Source organism: Pungitius pungitius, chromosome 8, assembly GCF_949316345.1.
Source record: "Pungitius pungitius chromosome 8, fPunPun2.1, whole genome shotgun sequence".
Taxonomy (NCBI): domain Eukaryota; kingdom Metazoa; phylum Chordata; class Actinopteri; order Perciformes; family Gasterosteidae; genus Pungitius; species Pungitius pungitius.
The window spans coordinates 5,850,799-5,872,071 of NC_084907.1; the positions used below are offsets into that span (position 1 = coordinate 5,850,799).

Here is a 21,273-nt window from a genome sequence, read left to right on the forward strand (position 1 = left end):
GGCTGTTAAAATGAACGTGTTAATTTATGTGATTATTGTGGCTGAGATTAATGCGATAAAATATGTTAATACAACTTGCAGTGTGTGTTGACCCCCGACACAAAACCGCCGCGTGCTACAGTCAGTTAGACCGGAGATGGTAGATGAAGATGGGGAGAGCGTTTTGCATCGGAAGTAAAACAAACAGAGGCGTGACAGAGGAATTCCTCCACGTGTCAAACAGAAGGGGGATGAGTGGCAAACTGACCACTTTAGGACTGATGGTGGCCGCAACATGTTGGTAGCTGCGAGGCTACTTCCATCTCAACATCTGCCCTGCGCGCCACACAGTGGGCAGAGGACCAGCACTGTGTCCCTAAAAGACTTTAGTTTGGAAAAAGTCGTGGCTAAATGTGGGGAGATTGTTGGGACGTCAGATGGAGAGCTGAGAGCAAAGTACACGCGGACAGCAGGAAGAGTGGCTGGTTCCACCCGATGGAATTCAGCCTTGGAGATAATCACGTGTGTAGTTTTACAATTAAACCAACAGTGTCTAAAATGAGCGTTTTCTAAAGTGATTAATTGTTAATTCATAACATTTAGTCTCAGAAAATAAAACTAATCTCACATTTTTTTTAATTCATACACAACAAACATAAAACAAGCCAAAACATGACTCACTAAATACAAACCAAAATGCTTCTAAACAGGTTATTGCCAACTGATTAAGTAAGAGGAATTAAGTGTATTTTAGCCCAAGCAAATACAGCTACTCTTTGTTAATAGATTCTCGTTATAAACATGTTATTTTTTGAGAGTAGATTAATCAACAACACCAAAAATGTGTCCATCCCTGCTTGTATTTTAATCCATTGGTAAATATCATTTTACGTATTTTCTTTTCTTTCTTTCCTTCTGATTTATCAGAACCCTTCCCGCTTTGCATCCATTATTGTAGTCAGTGAGTCCAGGCTTACGGCCATGCAACCAGTTCCCTCCTTCTGCCCTAATCAATAATTCAAATCAGACCAAGCAAGGAAGGAAGGAAAGATACAGAAAAAGAGGATTGACTAACAATGACTGGGGAAGACATTAAAAAAAAGACCAGAAAACAAAGGAAACAGGAAAAGAAGAGGGAATAGAGTGAGACAGAAGCAAGAGCGGTTGAGAGAAGAGAGACACAGGAGCAGCAGCAACGGGCTTGGTGCTCTGGCAGAGATCTATAAATAGCTCTTCAAATCTCTCTACAAAAAGCCTTCTTCTGCTTATGCTGCTGCTGCAAAAAAAGATTCAAAGGGCGACAGAAGAAGATATGGATACCTTTTGTTCAGATTCTAACCAGGATCACATGCTATCAATTATTAACTGCCTATTCCAATCACCCCATAAATTACAGTATTAACACATCGACCATCTTGTCTTACATGAATATTTGAACGTAGGAACTGAAGTTTAATCCAAAACAAACTTTTCATGTTTGGCAGTTGTATAAAAAAAGAGAATGCATTCACTAATTCATCTCCAAGAACCGTGCAAAAAAAAGAGGCAAGCTCACAAAATCCCTTCATCACCATGAACACTTCACCAAAAAATAACATTTTCTATGGTTTTGTGTTGCTTTATCTTCATGATAAGTAAAGAATTTCCGAGCTGTAGGGAAGGAGAAACTTGTTAATAGGGAGGCAGGGAAGCAGGATGCAACATCTTTCTCATTGCTGGCCTTAGCAACAGCAGACTGTTGATTCAATGGCTCACCTCCATCTGATCCGACTCTGGATACATACAATACCAGCATTACACATGTTCAGGAGGGGTACTTTCTTAACCTTGGCTTTTAATCTCTCATTGTCTCGTGTCTTTTTCAAAACAATCTCAAGCCCAATAGACTATTTTTACAATCCGTGCCTGCCTCTTGGCAATTATCTGCATCACATGCCAAAAGTAATGCATATGTTTTCAGTCACGTTTTCCCACAGCAGATGTTTGAATCACACCTCCAACAGTCTGTGCAGCGATCACACTTAGTTTAACACAACAGCTATTTTCAGCTCAAGTATCAAAATGCGGCATTAAAGCCATGAAAAAGATAAATGGTCGTGGTTTCCTAAACACACAATCTTTACTCTTGTCGAAACGTTGTCGACTGTGCGTTCATATTATGGGCTGGAAAACCAAATGAGTGGGAAATGCTTGTTTCTATTGAATCTCATTACGCCTTGTTCGACATATATATAAAGAAAGTTTAGAAATAAGTGTGAACTTCAATGCCACAGTGAAATGACGACCAGCAGTGCAGTCTGTCTTACAGATGATTTCATTATTAGCACAATTCAACCCAATATACCACTGAAATTATGTTTAGTGGTGATCATCATTAATACAAACGAAAGATGTGTAATTTCCAATTATTTTGTCATTACATCTGCACCGTGTTGTTTTGCTGTGGTTTCTGACCGTCGTTGGGAGACCAAATACATGGACGCCACGGTGCAATGGCAAAAAATAACACCTTGTTGTCACCGGCCGAACGGGGCTTCGAAGCGTGATTAAAACCATTTGCAATTCAACGAACTAATCACTTCAACCCCGGCCCCATTCAGTCCGTCTCCCGGGGATAAACGCTAACATGGCCATCTCGTGTCAGGCGTGGAGAACACGGACTTCACAGTCACGTCAAGACACCCGACGTTAACTGGGGTAAAAACGTGGATCATCGATTTAATGTAAAGTGAGCTCGTGTCACCTGGAAGCTTTAAGCTCACCGTTTTGCTGGCCGTGTGCTGCGAGTCCGCGTGGAGAATCCTTTAGGTTGGCGTCTGTGGAGAGCCGATGGCAGTGGGGTCAGAGCCGTGGCTGTGCAGTTGACTGAAAATACTAGCTTGCCCACACGCTAACAATAGCTAGCTCACGGCGTTAGCTCGCTTCCTTCTGCGAGTATAATTAGCCACCTACAACACCTAGCCACCTAGCTAGCGCTAGCTAGCCTTTTCTCTTCAGCGTACGCAAGCAGCCTTGCGTTAACAAAACGCGGCGTTTACATTACAACAAGTTAACCGATAGAGTGCCATATGTCTACGGACAATGCCAACCTTTTTGTAAACCCGTACTTGTGCTGTCAAGCCTCAAAATATGCTGCGCTGGCCGGCACGGTTTAGCTAGCTTCCCGAATGACTTACCAATGCTAAGATAATGGAGCTGCTAGCTTGAGTCGGTTCACGGCGACCCCGACTGTCAAAATAGCGCCGCGTGAGGGGGGAGCGGCGTGAACGGTAAACGATGGATAGAAAAGCACCGCGGAGCGAGGCGGTCGAATTGTTTACGGGGACACTGCCAAAATAATAACAAAATACGACCAAATAATAAAAGGACACAACTTAAAGGAAAAAAAAAGAAACAAAACGCTATTCCCCCGTCTCGGCTGCGGCTTGTGTGGGTCGGCGTCACTTTTTTTTTCTTCTCCTCATCGACAGTTTACGTCAGCGGCGTGCTGATCATTCAAGGAGACGTTCGGGACACGGTGCGGCTGTTTAAAACCTATTACTTAAGACTGAAGAAACTGTCCCAAATGTCCCCATTTTTTGTTCAACTGTTGTACCACACGTATGTTGTTCTTATTGAGGGGTCTTTTGTCTCTTTCATTAATATGAACAATTTGGCATTGTGACTGACAATTTTCCTAAATGTATGTATTTCCTACATACCAGGTCAAAGGGAGAAGAAATACTATAACACAATAGCAATGCTAGTTTTAAAATGAGATGTTTATTAATTTTAGTCATATTTCCAATATTTACATTATAGAAGGAATCAATACGAGGGGTAAGTTTATTGTAGTTCCCAAAGTTCCCCACATGTGGGCAGGAAAGTACTTGAACCACACTGAGACCTCAGCCAAAATGGAATGGACTATACGTGCGACACATTCAATATTTTTGTTATTTTTTCGACCGCCTGATTCCTCACACATTGATCACATTGCAACAGAACACGTGTGTATATTATTTGTTAGAATACATGATACGTGCGTGTCATATATCGAGGGCTATGCAGTCGTATTTCAGCTCAAACATGGGCATCAAAATATCTACACTTTATGTAAACTATTCTATGTTTGATCGACTCACCGTCTATTGTGCACAAAATAGCCTCCCGTGAGAACCCAAACAATCACAAAGTTGCACGGGGCAATTGAATGACTGCGACAGTATTGAGACACGCACGCACGCACGCACGAGGCCTCATCTTACAATGAATGATTCTGCCACCTGGAGGTGAACATGATGTCTTATAAATACCCCGCCTCGTAGCATTGAGCACTTTGCACGTTTTGAACTAGGCTTTTTTTTGGTGGCTCCGTGCCTCGCTTACTCTGTAACTGGGTTAAAGGGCACTGGATTTAAACTTTGAACGTCTCTGTTGGAAAGTTGCACGTGCCGCTCAGAGGGCAACGAGACACAGAAACCACCTGTTGAGGTGACGACATCGTAATCGCCTCTCCAGTGGCTCATAAAATTAGGGTTTTTTTCTTCTCTTGTGTGTGTTTTGTGAGTGCGTGTATCGTGTTGTGTGTGAGAGTAGTACACATTTCTGATGCCGTTGCCAGTAATGTACTCGGTGTCTTGATGCTCTCATTGGTGCGTCCCTCCAACGTGTCATCGGTTTTGGTGGATTATCCCAGATATCTACATGGTCGAAGGGCTGAGAAACCATTCCTCTCGCTCAACTCCTGTCTCTGGACATCTGAAGAACATTTGAGAAACTTGTGACTTCCAAAGACCACTCGGGAAAGACGATTAGAAGATTTTTATTTGTGTTTTTACGCACGTCTGGCACAGATATGCGTTTATTTATCTCAGAGTCGAGGAGGACGCAGTGGTTTTTGTTCCCGGCGTTTCTGTTTCTGGCACCTTTGCTGTTGAGGGGTCTCCAGGTCAGCGGTTCCCCGGGCTGCGCGTCCTGTGGCTTGCCGGCGATGGAGAAAGTCGCCGAGGAAAGACTCATGATAGAATTCGTCAAGCAGCAACTTTTGGAAAAGTTGCACCTAAAAGAAAGACCGAACATCACGCAGACGATCCCCCGGGCTGCGCTCCTTACTGCGCTGCGCAAACTGCACTTGGGGCGCGTCGGGAACGATGGCACGCTTGAACTAGAAAACGCGATACCCACCAAAGATCAAGGCTATGAAATAGTGAGCTTTGCAGACCTAAGTAAGTTTGGTGTTCACGTTTTTAATCTGTTGGAGCTGTACTGCTCTGAAACACCACATTGTGTCCATTTTACGCAGACATGCTTTACGCATGTCTTTGCGCGAAAGGGACACACAATACGTTAGTTTTTCCATCGTTCACTTTTAGATATACTCATTAATATAATAATCCAGCACGGCTTTTTGGGTTGTAGGGTACTCAATAACATAATGACATCATAAAATGCTTGAAATGAGTAAAAGTATTGATTTGTCATTGATTTTCACACGTGTAGCTTGATTTTATGACAGTATGATCACACATATCACCAAATTATTAACATTCTTTGTTATTCTCAACTTGCCATTGATCCATAGATGAGACAGGGAGTGGTGAGGCAGCGAACCTCAGTCTTACCTTCCAGTTTCTGCAGGAACGCGGCCAGAGTATCCAAGTGCTCAAGTCTTCTCTGTGGATCTACGTCCGCTCTTCTGAAGACCCGCATCGAGACTCCCGCCTCTCTGCCCGGGTTTTTCTGTCTGCAGAAAGTGGGATGTCCATCTCCAACCGCACCCTGGTGATGGAGAAGATGCTGGACGTCCGGGAGAGTAACTGGCACACTTTCCCCATCACCCACACGCTGCAGGCCTTTCTGGATGGGGGCCAGCAACGACTTCGTCTGGAAGTCGCCTGCGATGAGGATGGGAGGAACCTTTGCTCCCTTCACGGCTCCGCTGACGCCGCCCAGCAGCCGTTCCTGGTGGCCCAAGTGCGTCCTCGCGACGATCACTCCAAACACTCGCTCAGGAAGCGCTCGTTGCGTTGCGGCGATGACGTAAGCGTGTGCTGCAAGAAAGAATTCTTCATCAACTTCAAGGATATCCAGTGGAACGACTGGATCATTGCACCCGAAGGCTACCATATGAACTACTGCATGGGCCAGTGCCCCCAGCATGTGGCTGGCTCCCCGGGCATGGCCTCCTCATTCCACACCACCGTTTTCAACCAGCTGAAGATCAACGGCATTGTCACGGGTGCGTCTTCGTGTTGCGTTCCCACTGAGCGCCGGCCACTCTCCATGGTGTACTGGACCTCCCCTCGTGGCATTGTCAAAACGGACGTCGCTGATATGATAGTGGAGTCCTGCGGATGTACATAAAGAGTAGATCAGAAAAGGAAAGAAACATAAGACATAAACAGAGGGGATGTAAATGTTAGTAATTGTGTACGTCTAGTTGGGGGCAGCCAACTTTATACATGTTGTTATTTGTACTTAAAAAAAAATAGGTAATAGGTTTGTTTTGTCCCGAATTACACACACCAGTGTGTTGAAATAGAGGCATCATTAAGCCGTTTTACATGCACAAAAACAATGACTTTAAGGTCACAGAGAAACAGGCCCAAAGACTAACTGTTTTTATATATTTTATGTCACACCTAAGTTGTTATTTAATTTCAAAGTCTAAAAGACAGTGTGAGAAGAACTAGTTGGTGAGATAATGTTGAGTGAGTTCCAAGAACCACTATGTGAATTTAAATTCAGAGATTAAACACTTATAATATATAGTTAATCAAAAAGAGGTTTAAAACTATGAGTCCACCTTATTTCATAAGAAACACAGATTAGGGAGCCGTCACTGTAGTGTTTTTTGCAACATGTAAGTTGTTTTTTGTTTTTTTCCATAATGGCTGCTAAGACATCAGGAGCAGAACTGCCCAAACACAATAAGCACACTTTCAACAGAAATAATTCCATTATGATGCAAAGCTTTTACAACAGTGATACAGAGTAACAGATCCTCAATTTAAATTGTGCCTTCTCCATTAACCTGAGATAGCAAAGTGCTACTTGGACATTGGGTATCAAGTCGTTGTGGTCGAAATACCAAAAATAATCCATCCAGTTTTATTCTGTCTTTTTCTATGACACGATGTTGACATGACATGTTTCATTGTTTATCCTCACAACAAACACTTTAATTCCCTTGTGAGGTTGGGGTGAAGCCGTTTTTTAAGATTGAACTGAAGTGCTTTAAAGGGGTGCAGTCTGACCTGCGTTCTGTCTGGGCACAGGCGATGCTGATAAGTTTGAAATATGTTTGGTCAGCATCCTCACTGTATTATTTGCACATGTCGGCTAATCGGTTGGGTAACTGACGGCATACAAACTCAAGGTTGTTTCTCAGCAGCCTGAGCAAACATTTAGCTATTGCCTCAGTGTCAGGTTGTGTGAAGGTCCTGGAGGCAAGCGGGTCAATGAGCATGTCGCGTTGCACGTTGCGTTCATACCTCTCAAAGTCTAATCCTTTCTAGAATAATATAATAATTAGAGGCTTTCTAACTGAAGGCGATCTGGAAATATCTTTAAGGGTTCTTTGTATCGCAAAAGACACAACTTATAGTCCTGGCAATGATTTAAAAAAAAGTGGATAACATTGCCATGGTCACATCTAAAAAAATAATTCAACCATCTATGCGCACGTGCTTTGTAATTTGATGGAAAGAGGAATAATATTTTGCTGATTATTTTTGATATTTCATTTCTTGTATACCAACCAAGTGTTACACTGCAAATAGTAAACATGTCTGTTTACACCGAACTGTGTGAAAGCCAAAGATATTCTCTCCTGTCCTGGTTGATGTATCAGGGGTTTGTCCCCCTGCAACCTGTATTGTACTTCTACACTACACAGGAGAGATTGCAGGCAATAAGACAATACTTAATTTCTATCCCAATGGCCCACAACAGGTTTAACCCCTGTCTGCTGCCGGAACAAGCTGCACTTATTTTTTTTCTCTAACCTTTGTAAAAGAAGTCTGTTTTGTATTATTATATTTTGCAAGTTCCCTGCGTCCCAGGACGTAATGTGACATTGAGGCGCCACCATAACATAACTTATTAAGCACTTTAACGCCCTACTGTATTTTTAAAGCAAATTCTGCTTGGAGGGTCTACTACCTTTAACCCAGGTGGGCAGTACATGTAAATACTGCAGGCCAACATGAAGCAAATGTCCATCATGTTATTTTCGTATGTTCCAGTTTGTTGAACTAGAATGAATATATGAATTGGGTTATATGTGTTTGCAGAGCACACAGATTTCTGTATACTGTAACTGGTTTAAATAGAGCCAGGTTGTGATTTCTTTTGTCAATTTAAAGTTGAAATATATCTTTTTTTTTACATATTGCTATATTTACTGCATAATTAATGATGTGTAATAGGAACTGCGTGCAAAATGTCACAATGTGCTGAAATGACATGATTACAGTAAAATTGTATTTTGAATAAATACATATTTTAAAATCCAATCCATTGTATCTCTGCTCTTTAAACACAATTGGGCCTTGGAACAGAAAAAAAAATACATTCAAAAACGTACACACCTTGAAATGATCTGATAGTTCTTAGCGTCCCTAGAGTCTCCTAACATCTGGCTATCAGATATATTAGCTGGAGCTTCCTTTAACAATGATAATCTCAACGCTTTTAACAATATATTGCTTCTTTTTTTTACATTTGTCTACCAAGTGAATACAGGATAGAACTCTATTTAACGGGAACAGTATTCTTTTTCAAGCAGATATCCTATTTTAGCTTTGCAATCACATTGGCACTGTCTGAAAGGCAAAGGGCCTGTTTGCTCATACAAACAGTAGAAGTGGCTTTATGGACCTTCATTGTTGGGTATGTAAACAGTTGTCACATTTCTTTGGCATGCTGTCAATTTTGCTTCAAGCATTTGCATTTGCATTGGTTATAATGTCAAGCTGAGACAATAGTTTGGACTTAAATAACCAATGAATAAAGAAACAGTGAAATATGTTTTATTGGAACCGGCATATTGAGTGTAAGGAATGAGTGCCCTGCTATTTTCTGATGCCACACACGTCATATGGTGTACCATGCATGTACACTGACCTATACCGATTTATTTATGTGCTAAAGTGAATGAATTAGAAATACAAAAAAAAGATTGAACATTAACCCAGTTTTTTCAAAAACACCTCATAGCAAATGTCCAATTGGCATAATATTCTGGCTGAACTTACAAAAATACATAATATCCTTTCCTGCCAAAAATTGCCGCGCCCCCTCAAGCCAACAGCGGAGGTGATGTGTCAACAACCAAAGTGGACTATAATCCGATCAATTAGATTGCGCACATCCCAATTTTTATATGAACATTCGTGTTCCTGCTGAAGTCACTGCTGGTAAATGCTGAAATATGTTTGATCGAACGTGATGATTCCACAAAGAGAAAGGACAGATACATGCCACATGGACTTATAGGTTAGTTTAATTTGTATAGTGAATCGTATGGAATCAACCAGGACATATTACCTAACTTACCATGTAACTTACTCCTACGTCCTCCCCCACTCGCCTACAGACTGAACTAGGTTAGGTTTTGAGTAACGTCTACATGCTCTGCATCCTGATTCAATTTGTGTATCTGACTTCCTATTCTTGAGCATCTTGAGGGGCGTGTTGGCTCTAGTGCTCTCCGGTGACTGTTCACCATGATCCTCTTGTCTTCCCGGCCAAAAGGTACAACCAGAACCAGCGGTTGATGCGTTGGGCTTTGTTGGAGCAGGGGTTCAAAATAGTGAAATAAAGCATGAGGAAGGAGGCAGAAAATGTGGTCGCTGATGCTTTATCCCGTGGGTTAGATGTTCTGCTGTGGTTGTGTGTGTGGATAAAACATAGCGGGGGCGTTGATGGGGTTTGGTCTTATGGGTGGGGGTGTTACGGGTGGGTACTGTGTCGCTCTTTCTCTCTCCAGGTGGCTCTGCGTCCTGCCTGGATCCCCCAGGTGAAAGCCCTGAGGGAGCAATCAGCTGATTGGTGCCATGGAGGCAAAAGCCAGGGAGAGGAAGAGCTTGGAGTTTTGAATGTGCAGGCCCTGCGCTTTTCAGTGTGTGTGTGTGTGTGTGTGTGTGTTTACTCTTATAGTTTATTTTCATGTGTTACTCCCCGGCTCTCCTAGACATTAGGAGGGACGTAACATCTATAAATAGGATCCTGATAAAAAAAAAAATGTCCTGTTTACAATGTAGGTGCATTAATAATGTAAGCCAACCCAAGTTGTTTTTATTTATCATTCTTAGTTATGGTATGCATTGCAATATATTGATTTATGTTTGTTCTTTGTACACAATAAACCCTCAGTTCATCTCCATGTACATGTATATGCACTCATTCATTACTGATGGAAAATGTATTTTACTCATTTGATGCATTCAAGGTATTGGGCACTCCCTTCTGGGGAGACAGTGAACTGCTATTGAATTAGCATTAACACGTCCAGGTTTCGGTAATGGAATAAGAGCTGTATTGAGGAGATTGTAACTTAGTAATTTAGTTGGAATTTTTATTTGCTTTTTTTCTCTCAACGGTGGCGAAAACTGTACAGCAAGAAGCTAACAGTGCAAACGACGGCACCAGAACCAACAGAGCTGACAGTGTTTACCTGAGGAGGAACCAGAGAGAGAGAGAGAGAGAGGGAGGGGGGGGCGCCACGCTTCAATGTCCACTCTCTCATGTCTCATGGATACACGCACGGTGCAGAGCGGCAATTGGCGAGTCAGTGGGACAGGCGACCCAGTGGTACCATGCAGGTACGGCCGACCTGGCTACCAAAACACAAGAAACCGGGACTTCATCCTCTGCTCAGGGCGCCGATGTTCCACTGTGTCCTCAGCATAGCAAATTGTTGTGATTAAATGATTGTGATGAATGCTGTGTGTAACTCAAAGAACCAGTGTCTGCTAGTTAAGGTGTCAGCCAGACTCCTCCCCCCGCAGTGAAAGGAAAGCCTAGTAGGAACCTGCTTTTACCCGCCCCCTCCCCCCGCTTGTCCTCAGGTAAACGGTGAAAACAACAACCATCTAAGGTGTATCGTAGAGATGAGTGATGCTGTAACATCATCCGGCAGTATCTCAAAATTACGACAATATGCTTGTTTCAACTCCACAAAAGTGAAGCAGGTAAATAAGGCTTTTTTTGTTGTTGTGAGGAAGAAGTGACACTTTAACCAACATCCGCCCGTAAACATCCAAATGTCTAAGACTCAATGATGTCAAACAGGACGAGCAACATGGGAAAAAACAATAGGAGTAGTGATAGATATCAGAGCTCTGCCATGAGAAAAGAGGTCTTTTGTTTATGTCAGAAGAAGAACATGGTTAAAGGGGGAATGAATAGAGTTTGATGTTGAGTAGTAGTAGTAGTAGTAGTAGGTGAGTAGTCTTTGACACCAGAAAGTAACATCAGTGGAACCATACGTGGAAAACAGATGATGATCTACTCTGGTAAAAAAAAACTCACTGACTCAATGATACACTGACACACTGACCCGAAGAACCAGTGTCTCCTCCCCCCCCAGTGAATGGAAAGCCTGGTAGGAACCTGCTTTTACCCCCCCCCCCCCCCACCGACCCCCCCCGCAGGTAAACGGTGAAAACAACAAACATCTAAGGTGTAGATGGTTGTAGAGATGAGTGTCGATGTTATAGTGAAATTGCTGTAACATCATGGAATTGGAATTCTATTGTATTGACATGCAGATGGGGGGAAAAAAAACCTCCAAAAGTGAGGTTTGTTCTGATAGTGAAAGTAGCGTCAGACTCGTTAACTCGTTGAGCCCAACGTAAAGCCCAAGCAGAGGACGGTTCAATTGTTAAAATTTGTGATCTAACATGTGGACCACCAAACTCAGCATGCACAACACGTGTGAATGGCTGAGATTTTTCCAATGCCGTCTCACATATGAGATGCATTTATTCAGTTAAATGCTCAATTATCACTCTTTATCTACAGATACTGTATGTATCCAACCTATAAGAGTTTGTAGAAAACATACCAACTCTTACATTATAACAAGAGGTTCATTGTTAGCCTCACTCAGCAATTAGGTTTCACTATTTGGTCTGAGTTGGTTTTTCCTTTTGTATCTTGAGAATCATTTTAAAGTTTAATCTGTAATGTGTTGACTACATTCTCGCTCCAACGGTTCAAATAACGTTTAAATTCACAGGATGATCACATTAAGACGGACCTACTTACCTCTTATAGCTCATGTATTACATCACAGTTGTCTTGTTACAGAACCTTTTCTGGTGTCTGGTGGAGCTTGCTTTACTTTTGACTTGTTGCCCACTGTTACTGTGGTAGTACTTACCTCACATAGCCTTCAACAGACACTCTCACCCAGATGATCACCTCGGGCACTGAATATTGGTCTAAAAAAATGTAATTTGTCAAGAGATATACTATTGATGATGATTTAGACAAATTTAGAAACGATTTTTACAGCGTAGTTCCTTAAGAAATGCAGGGCTGCAACTAGAAACCCCGTCAAAAACAAATCATTGAGCTTAGTTTACACTCAGCGTGGCAGACACAATTACGCCCACTGCCGGTCAAAGACTCAATGAATAAAAAGTATAGATCTAAAATCTAATTTATCACATACTTTAACATCTAGAACTGATTTTCTTACTGATATCAGTAAGATTTGTAGTGATGTGATGTTTATTAAATGATTATTGTGTTATAGCCAACTACCAGACAAATGATTGATTCAGTTGTTGTTTTTTTTAAATTTTATCTATAAAATAACCTGCTGGTTTAGAAAACTCAGTTCAGCATCAGTCCTTCACACTTGGTAGAAATATCCTCTTAAATCAACACCTGCTTTACGGTGATGTCACATTTACATTGAAGACCAACATTGTGTTGGGACACGGTTCCAGCTCACGGTAACCCTGACCTCTAACCCCGAACCCTATGATTGTTTAAAATCTCACTTCCAATCCTCTGTTTGTGGCAAAAATATGTAATTACACGTGTGCTTGTTCGCTGGAAATCTTCTAAATATCATATGTGATCATAGAGAACGAAGAGAAATTTGTTTGATAAACACCGGACAGCTTTTGACCTGACTATATTGTACTATTGCCCTGCGAAGTAGTTAAATATCATTGCTCTCAAGAACAGAACAGAACAAAACAAAGCTAGTGATGCATTAGTGCTTTCAAATCTAGGCTTTAAAGGAAAATGTTGTGGTTTGGCAAAACCGTTACCGTTTTACCGGTAAACCGATTTTGGACTACTTCCCGTTATCAAAAGAACGAGAAGCCTTCTTCTTTCCAAAAAATGCAAGAATCCTTTTGTAAGCTCTCAGCCTACGGCAAGTTACAGTTGGCCCCTGTGTGTCTCGCATAAACACATCGAAACATGCAGATTTTGAGTAACAGCAACATCACACACCTTACTTATGGTATTTGGAGCTAATGGTACTTACCCAATAACGATGGCTCTTGACTGCAAAGTGTTGACAGACCGTCCCACCCTTTAGACTGGCTCAGAAACACAGGACGTGACATTGATATATCACTATATACATAAGAACAACAGACAGTTGCCCCAGCCGTATGCCATGGTTCCCCGTTGGATACTCAATGAAAATTTGAACGATTGTACAGCTAATTAACGGAAGAAATCCTAATGGACTAAGATCAGTCGACTAATCAACCAAGCGGGGGCGGCTCTTTTGATGCTGTCCCCCGTTTGTGCAGAGCTCTTTAATGATTAACACTGTACAGAAGGCAGAATTGTTCATGTTGTGTTGGTTTTCCTTGTTCTCAGGCCTGTATTATGCTGCTCTCTAGTGGCTGTGATATATATATATACTCACCGGCCACTTTATTAGGTACACCTGTCCAACTGCTCGTTAACACTTAATTTCTAAGCAGCCAATCACATGGCGGCAACTCAGTGCATTTAGGCATGTAGACATTGTCAAGACAATCTCCTGCAGTTCAAACCGAGCATCAGTATGGGGAAGAAAGGTGATTTGAGTGACTTTGAACGTGGCATGATTGTTGGTGCCAGAAGGGCTGGTCTGAGTATTTCAGAAACTGCTAATCTACTGGGATTTTCACGCACAACCATCTCTAGGGTTTACAGAGAATGGTCCAAAAAAGAAAAAACATCCAGTGAGCGGCAGTTCTGTGGGCGGAAATGCCTTGTTGATGCCAGAGGTCAGAGGAGAATGGCCAGAATGGTTCGAGCTGATAGAAGGGCAACAGTGACTCAAATAACCACCCGTTACAACCAAGGTGGGCATAAGAGCATCTCTGAACGCACAGTACGTCGAACTTTGAGGCAGATGGGCTACAGCAGCAGAAGACCACACCGGGTGCCACTCCTTTCAGCTAAGAACAGGAAACTGAGGCTACAATTTGCACAAGCTCATCGAAATTGGACAATAGAAGATTGGAAAAACGTTGCCTGGTCTGATGAGTCTCGATTTCTGCTGCGACATTCGGATGGTAGGGTCAGAATTTGGCGTCTACAACATGAAAGCATGGATCCATCCTGCCTTGTATCAACGGTTCAGGCTGGTGGTGGTGGTGTCATGGTGTGGGGAATATTTTCTTGGCACTCTTTGGGCCCCTTGGTACCAATTGAGCATCGTTGCAACGCCACAGCCTACCTGAGTATTGTTGCTGACCATGTCCATCCCTTTATGACCACAATGTACCCAACTTCTGATGGCTACTTTCAGCAGGATAAAGCGCCATGTCATAAAGCTGGAATCATCTCAGACTGGTTTCTTGAACATGACAATGAGTTCGCTGTACTCAAATGGCCTCCACAATCACCAGATCTCAATCCAATAGAGCATCTTTGGGATGTGGTGGAACGGGAGATTCGCATCATGGATGTGCAGCCGACAAATCTGCGGCAACTGTGTGATGCCATCATGTCAATATGGACCAAACTCCCTGAGGAATGCTTCCAGCACCTTGTTGAATCTATGCCACGAAGAATTGAGGCAGTTCTGAAGGCAAAAGGGGGTCCAACCCGTTACTAGCATGGGGTACCTAATAAAGTGGCCGGTGATATATATATATATATATTACTTCAGTTATAGTACACTCTAACAATATTAAAAAGTAGGCATTCAAATGATATGTTTACTTACAGGTGCATGAACTCTGGTGATATTGAGAAAAGGATTTTGAGTGAAATCAAAACACATACGAATCTGCCACATGTAACAGATATATATATATATAATCTGTTCACTTCCTTTGACTGATTCTGTATCATAATTCTCTTTTTCGCAAAATTTCTCAGACAGAAAATGAAATGTATAATTGACTGCTTCAAACATTTTATTTAACCTTGTCTTTCATTCATCACAGACTCATAAAAAAGAAAATAATACAAATGGTAAAGTGCCCTTACTTAGCGCATATCTTGCTTTTTGGATCGTCTTACAGTCTAGCGTACATAATCCATTCAAAGCAGTACAATGGATTACGACCACTCGTGACCGGCCTGCATAAAGAACAAACATCAGATAATGCTAAAAAACTCAAAAAAGCCACTTTGTTTGAAGTCTACACTGCACAGTCTCAAATGCTCTGTTGTTAATGTCTGTCTATAGATATAGATTTCCAATTGTAATGAATGCAACATTTAACATGTACACAAATATAGCAGAGCTGTTCCAACCACAGTAACCTGACAAAGAAAGGAAGTGCCTGAGGTGATGCGACTACGCACTCATTTTTTATGAAGGAAAATCCTGACAATCTATATGATCAAAACTCCCGAAGTTTAATTTTACGGGCATATTAATTAGCTTAAACGGAAAGGGATATCTTTTTATTAAATTGTCGTAAATTGGGGGAAACCTTTACTTTAACAACTCCAACACAATATCCCTTTTTATTTACCAGCTAAAATGAATAGTGTCAGAAGTGCAACCAATCGCCTTTACCACCCAATTTCCCCGGCTGTTAGAGCCAGTGAAAGATATTGTGTTTGCGTGCCCCGGCCTGGTTTCAAGGAATACAGTAGAGGAGCAAAGAGGTATCATCTCATTTACAGCTCTCGGCTCTTACTTTCGCTTGAACTGGTCGACGGCCTTTGGCTTCACTTGAGCTCTATCGGATCCCTCTGGTACAGTAAGCTCTCTATGAGCTTCAGGGGGAGACATCTGGAACGGATCAATGTCTCTTCTGGGTATTTATCAGTAGCAAGCATGGCTAAAGAAGCCACGTGGTGTTTGTTTCGCCGTTAGTTTGCATTTGGAAACATTCTTATTATATACTTTAGAGTTGCAGCATTCGATATTTATTCATTTACTAAGTGTAATATGGAATGAGCGGCTCAGTTGACCAGCTATTTAGAGGTGCGGAGTGAGTGCTCTACAGACAGACACGACCCACAACTTCACTGTAATCTCACTTGCAGCTGCAGGAAGCAGCTGTTTGCAGCAAAAGAAACTGGCCAGCACTTCAAACAAATCACACAGACAAAATGTTCTGCATCTGCTGAACATCGATGAGGTTTCAGATATATTCTTTAGCGGCGTTGGTGGAGAGTTGAGATTAAAATGAAAATTGGATTCATACTTGTAAGGACTAAATCACGACTCTTGCACCTTCAAGGCCGTCATTCACCTTGCAGGACGAAGCTTTTAAAAAATGACCCCGTTCAAAAGAACTCAGGCTAAACTGCTTCTCTTTCATTCTAATAATACATATTGTATTTCTCAATTATATTTAGAAGTGCTTTTTGTCTGTATTTCAAACTTTTGCTTTTAATGCTTTTAACAGCTGCATTTTGATCCGAGTTAAAAAAAACTGTTCTGTGTAAACAGCAGGGCTTATCCTAATAGAAAGATTAAAGGGGAAAAGCAATATACTTCCAAATCTCCATGTCCGACACCATCCACAGTCCAACCTATATTTACGCCCACTAGATTCGCTGCCTCACCTTCAATCTCCTCCCGTTGATAAGCTGGAGTGAAGCCTGTGATGGATGCTCTCTGCTGTCAGATGAAGCATATGGCTCCAGCATCTGTGGGCCGATTTTACGGCCCAGATTTCCCTGCTTGGCCGCTATGCAGCGAGACCGAAGCGCACATCTCTCACTGACAGGGCCTGATTGAACCCCTGTCCATATGTTCTCAATGGACTCCTGCCTTTGTTCAGGTCAAACACTCTTGACACATTGAATCCGCACCGAATGTTACTTCGAAGCGAGAGTGCTTCATGTTGATAGATGTGTGACATTCCCCTTGTTGGCTTGTGCATTGCAGTTGTAAAGCTATGAGTTGGCCAGGGTTAGGAGAGGTGTTTTTATGGAACCAAAATTTACAAAAGCCTAAAATGAGTTTCAGAAATGCATAACACAACAGACAACATGTGGGATGTAATTGCATAATCCATTGCTATTATATAACTCAAAAAGTGCATACATTCAATTCAAGGCCATACATCCATTCACAAACAGTAAACAGCTGGAACACATTAACATAAACGAACAAAAAGATCTCCTTTAGTATAGTGCACTCAGCAGACTAAACATGGCCATATAAACACAGTCTAGGAATTAATACTCTAATGACGCAACAATACCGCTTTGGCCTCTAATAGTTTACAATTATTTGTTCATTCAGCACACAATGAACAACAATTCATTATATCAGTTCAGGTGTTAGACTACATTTTGAAACTCGAACGCAAGACGTGCTTTCGTTGATATTCTAATTAAATGCAGCATACCCTCTTCATAAATTTGGAACAAGCAAATACCCAACCCTGAAAACATTAGGACACTGAGTCCACTATGTCCCTGAATCCAGGGCTGACTGAACACCCAACCAACAAGTGAGGGACTAACTGCGGCCCCTCAGTTGTTCAGTATTGCATTGTAAGATTTCACTGCGATGGATATTTTTACCTGCACCTTCACATAGCTAACATTGCTAACAGTGCAAAGCTTTTATGTGGTGCAAAGAGTGCTGACAAAGTCGTGGGTGCGTGTCCCTGAGGGGGGGGCGAGAGGATGGATGCGTGTACACGATGCCCACAGTATGGATGTAACCACAGTATAAGACGAGTGAGGTGTCCATTTGGAGGAACTCTGAGTATTTCCATTACTGCGACTTTGTTCTTTTTACTGCTCCATGTTTCAGTTACTTTCGGATTCTGTTTAATAATGCAAATACAGAAGATATAATCAAAACATAAATGTTGGTTGAGATAAGACTTTGAGGGTAATTTCCAAGCTGTAGAAAGCCAATAAAATGAGCTTTGTACCAGTTTACCTGCTTTAACATTTAAGTACGCATTAGTGAACACAAAATTGTGATAAAATAAATAATACAATGGATATTCTTCTGAAATGAGCCATACAACATTTGTAGTGTTTATATATATTTTTTTAACCTTTTCTAAATATAATTTTGAAAGCATTACTTTAAAACGCACATTTCTACACTTTGGTGTTGCTGTTGTGTTTTGTTTTTTTTCTTCCACTTGTTCCAGTTGTGCTGCTCTCGGAACTCCAGTCCAGGTTTTGTGTTTTTTTCTTCTTCTTTTTACTTGGAAAGCTCTGCAGCATCCCCACACGTAAGCACCCCCCCCCCCCCCCACGCACACACACAGTGTGTGTATGAAGTTACACTATTAAAGTAAACAAAAACATTGACAGAAGTCCCAGATAGAAACGCACTTTTAAAAGACACCACCGTGCCCGTGCGAGTAGTTCTTAAACATACGCGCGCTGCACGCTGTCTTTTATTTTATTTGTCTTTTAATGCTACTAATGTCGGCTATCGGCATTTATTCTGAAAGAAAAAGCGCGAGGGATTGAATGTGCACGAGCCTGGCAGGATAATCTGCCGTGCATGTTAATTCGGAGGAGAAAACTGAGGCAGCGTGGTCCTTTTTTTTCTTCTTTTTTTTAAAGAAAAACAAAAAGTGAACTTCCTGTTTCGGGGTGGTCCACAGTCTGTGGAGAAAAGGAGGGAGGAGGAGGAGGAGAAGGAGAAGGGGGGTTGGGGAGTAAGGGGGGGGGGGGGGGGGGGGGTGTGCGTGCACGCATTCCCGCATTGGCTGTGTGCAACCAACTCCGGGGGCTTCGAGGGACTCCACGGTCCGGACATGGGGCTCATTTCTGTCACGGTTCGCGCAAACGGGACCGCGGGTTGCGAAAAAGCGACGGAATCGCGCCGTTGAAACGGGATAAAGTTGCCTTCTCCTTTTTTTTTTTTTTTTTTTGTTGCTCTCCATCCGAGCGCGTCTCGCCACACACAGTCGGAAGAGAAGAAGGAGGGAGTCTTTACTGCAGAAGCTCGCCCGGTCGCAGTCCTTTTTGGACCCTTCCGAGCTCTTTCCCGAGGACTCCCGGGGTCCAAGGAGACGTCCGCGCTGAATGTCCCCGCGTTGACCCAAAGGTAAATATCGGCCGGCTCTCATCTCAAGTCTTCTTGGCATCCATTGAAAAGTAACGCTGGGTAATTAACACGTTTTTTTTCGTGGTCAGAACGCTGTGTTTGTTTCATTTCGTTTGTATTTTTTTATTTACCACTTTTATGGTCGTTTTCGTACTTTCTGAGGAGGGGAAGGTTTAGCGCGTCCTCTTTTCCACTAATTAACCCGGTTTACACTTCCCTGCGCGCTGCTAAATTGAGTCATTACGCTGCGTAATGTTGTCCGCTGTGGCACGCCGGTTTTTCGGTGGTTCGATTCCTCCTCACCGCGAAGAAGCGTTTTCGGATGTTGGGGAATATGCTACGGCTTGACGTCACAAACATGTTTCAAATGGCCTGCCTCTATATGTTGATTTCTTGAGGGGAAGTGCCTATTTTGGTGGTCTGATTACATGCAAAGTTTAAAAAAATCTGGCACAGCCTCTGGACGCAGGGCCACCGGAGAACAGCTGGGTCCTGTGACCTGAAATACTTTAAGGTGCCAATTTCTTTTCCCAAATGTGACTTTCTGTCAGAGCCACATCACCATCATCATCATCCTCGGGAGGCAGCAGGCGCCTGTGCATCTTGAAAATGTTGTTTGTTCTATCTCCGGCTAAAATAAACACGCATTGAAGCCCCCCATATCCATTCTCTAATCTGACATAGGTGATTTGAACGTGATCTAATTACCTGCACAAGGGGTGACCGTAGCTGCTAATGTGGGCAGATTAGGTCCCGCCGGCCTTCATTGCAGTGGCCCTGGACTGAAGAGCGTCAACACTGGACTCAATGGGACAGCCAAACACTTATTTATTCCAAAGTGACAGTGAGAAGTGCTGAGCACACAGACTCACATCCTCCCTAAACAGTATTTGCACAGACGCACTCTCGGACACATAGAGAGAGTGTATTTGTAAGACCACAAAGGGGTCTTCAGTAGATCTACAAAAACAGGATAGGAGAGACAATGATTTATTTGGACGTTGTTAAGTGAAGTTGTGGATTACGTGCTTTCATTCATGTATATTTTACATTTGTTTGGCAGGTCAGGAGGGTTATGATGTTCAGTATGTTGAGAACATAGGAACCTTGGATGTTTAGTTTGATTTACAGGGGAACAGAAAATGTATTATCGAGTGAGCAGCGCAGGTTGGGCTTTTTACAGAGGAGAACTCGGGCCTTTCTCAAGGTTGAAACAGGAGGGGGGGGGAATAAAAGAAGGAAAGTGCACTTGTCCTTTGGCCACGTGTGAAAAGCTCTGCAGGGGAGCTTCCTCAGCCTCCCTGGTCTTTATCAAGTGTGTTAAGGCCAAAAGGCTCCTTAATGGGACTGCTCTTAAACAAATAGACCATACAGGAAGCGACTGTCCCCCGGCCCAGTCACAGGAGAGGACTGATGCGGGTTATCGCCGCCGTATCAGGGCGCTGATAAGTCCTGAATACAATTGAACTTAGTGGGACAAATTCCTTGTCTCATTAGGACAGAATAGACAAAGGTAGGCGGGGAATCGAATGTTTAATCTGTACACTTAAAGGGGGCAGTTTTGCTCTCAATTTGGTATTACTTTGGCGCGAGTTGCCTGGTCCAGCAAGAAAGTATCTGAGCATGTCTCTTCGAGTCGTGTGACACACCGGGGTACCCAGAGGGGCAGGCAGCAGCAACAAGTGGCGTGTTTTTGGATCCAGATTCCATTTTGGTCCGCTCAGCAAGAAACATGCGTCACGTGATGCCTGTAACCCCCCCCCCCAACATCCTCCCACCTTCCAGTCAGAGGGAAGTGAGGGAGGAGGGGATAGAGAGAGAGAGAGCGGGGCAGAAAGACC

General features: G+C 42.7%; 3 protein-coding genes across 14 annotated transcripts in view; 2 read left to right on the forward strand and 1 right to left on the reverse strand.

The window, feature by feature from the left end:
* The window catches only part of LOC119229605 (R3H domain-containing protein 2), a 39,269-nt gene extending 35,067 nt beyond the window's left edge, over window positions 1-4,202 (reverse strand). For 3 of the 12 annotated variants that reach the window (XM_062563759.1, XM_062563754.1, XM_062563760.1), the window contains exons 1-2: window positions 3,156-3,470; window positions 2,742-2,795 (exon numbers count right to left, since the gene is read on the reverse strand). The gene's annotated coding sequence lies outside the window, so the exon portion shown is untranslated. The other 9 variants (XM_062563763.1, XM_062563748.1, XM_062563762.1 and 6 more) reach the window with 6 other exon arrangements.
* Window positions 4,203-4,287: 85 nt separating this feature from the next.
* LOC119194146 (inhibin beta A chain) lies at window positions 4,288-8,532 on the forward strand. The gene is made up of 2 exons (XM_037448267.2): window positions 4,288-5,186; window positions 5,543-8,532. The coding sequence occupies exons 1-2, from the start codon at window positions 4,817-4,819 to the stop codon at window positions 6,322-6,324; spliced, it is 1,152 nt and encodes a 383-aa protein (XP_037304164.2). The 5' UTR covers window positions 4,288-4,816; the 3' UTR covers window positions 6,325-8,532.
* A 10,711-nt stretch (window positions 8,533-19,243) lies between these two features.
* The window catches only part of gli1 (GLI family zinc finger 1), a 38,053-nt gene continuing 36,023 nt past the window's right edge, over window positions 19,244-21,273 (forward strand). Inside the window, exon 1 of the mRNA XM_037448146.2 lies at window positions 19,244-19,432. The gene's annotated coding sequence lies outside the window, so the exon portion shown is untranslated. The remainder of the gene's footprint in view (window positions 19,433-21,273) is intronic.

Bases quoted from the DNA above. Each gene is read 5' to 3' on its own strand.
- LOC119194146 (XM_037448267.2), top strand. From the start codon at position 4,817: ATGCGTTTATTTATCTCAGAGTCGAGGAGGACGCAGTGGTTTTTGTTC. The intron at 5,187-5,542 runs GTAAGTTTGGTG...ATTGATCCATAG, and splicing joins AGTGAGCTTTGCAGACCTAA to ATGAGACAGGGAGTGGTGAG.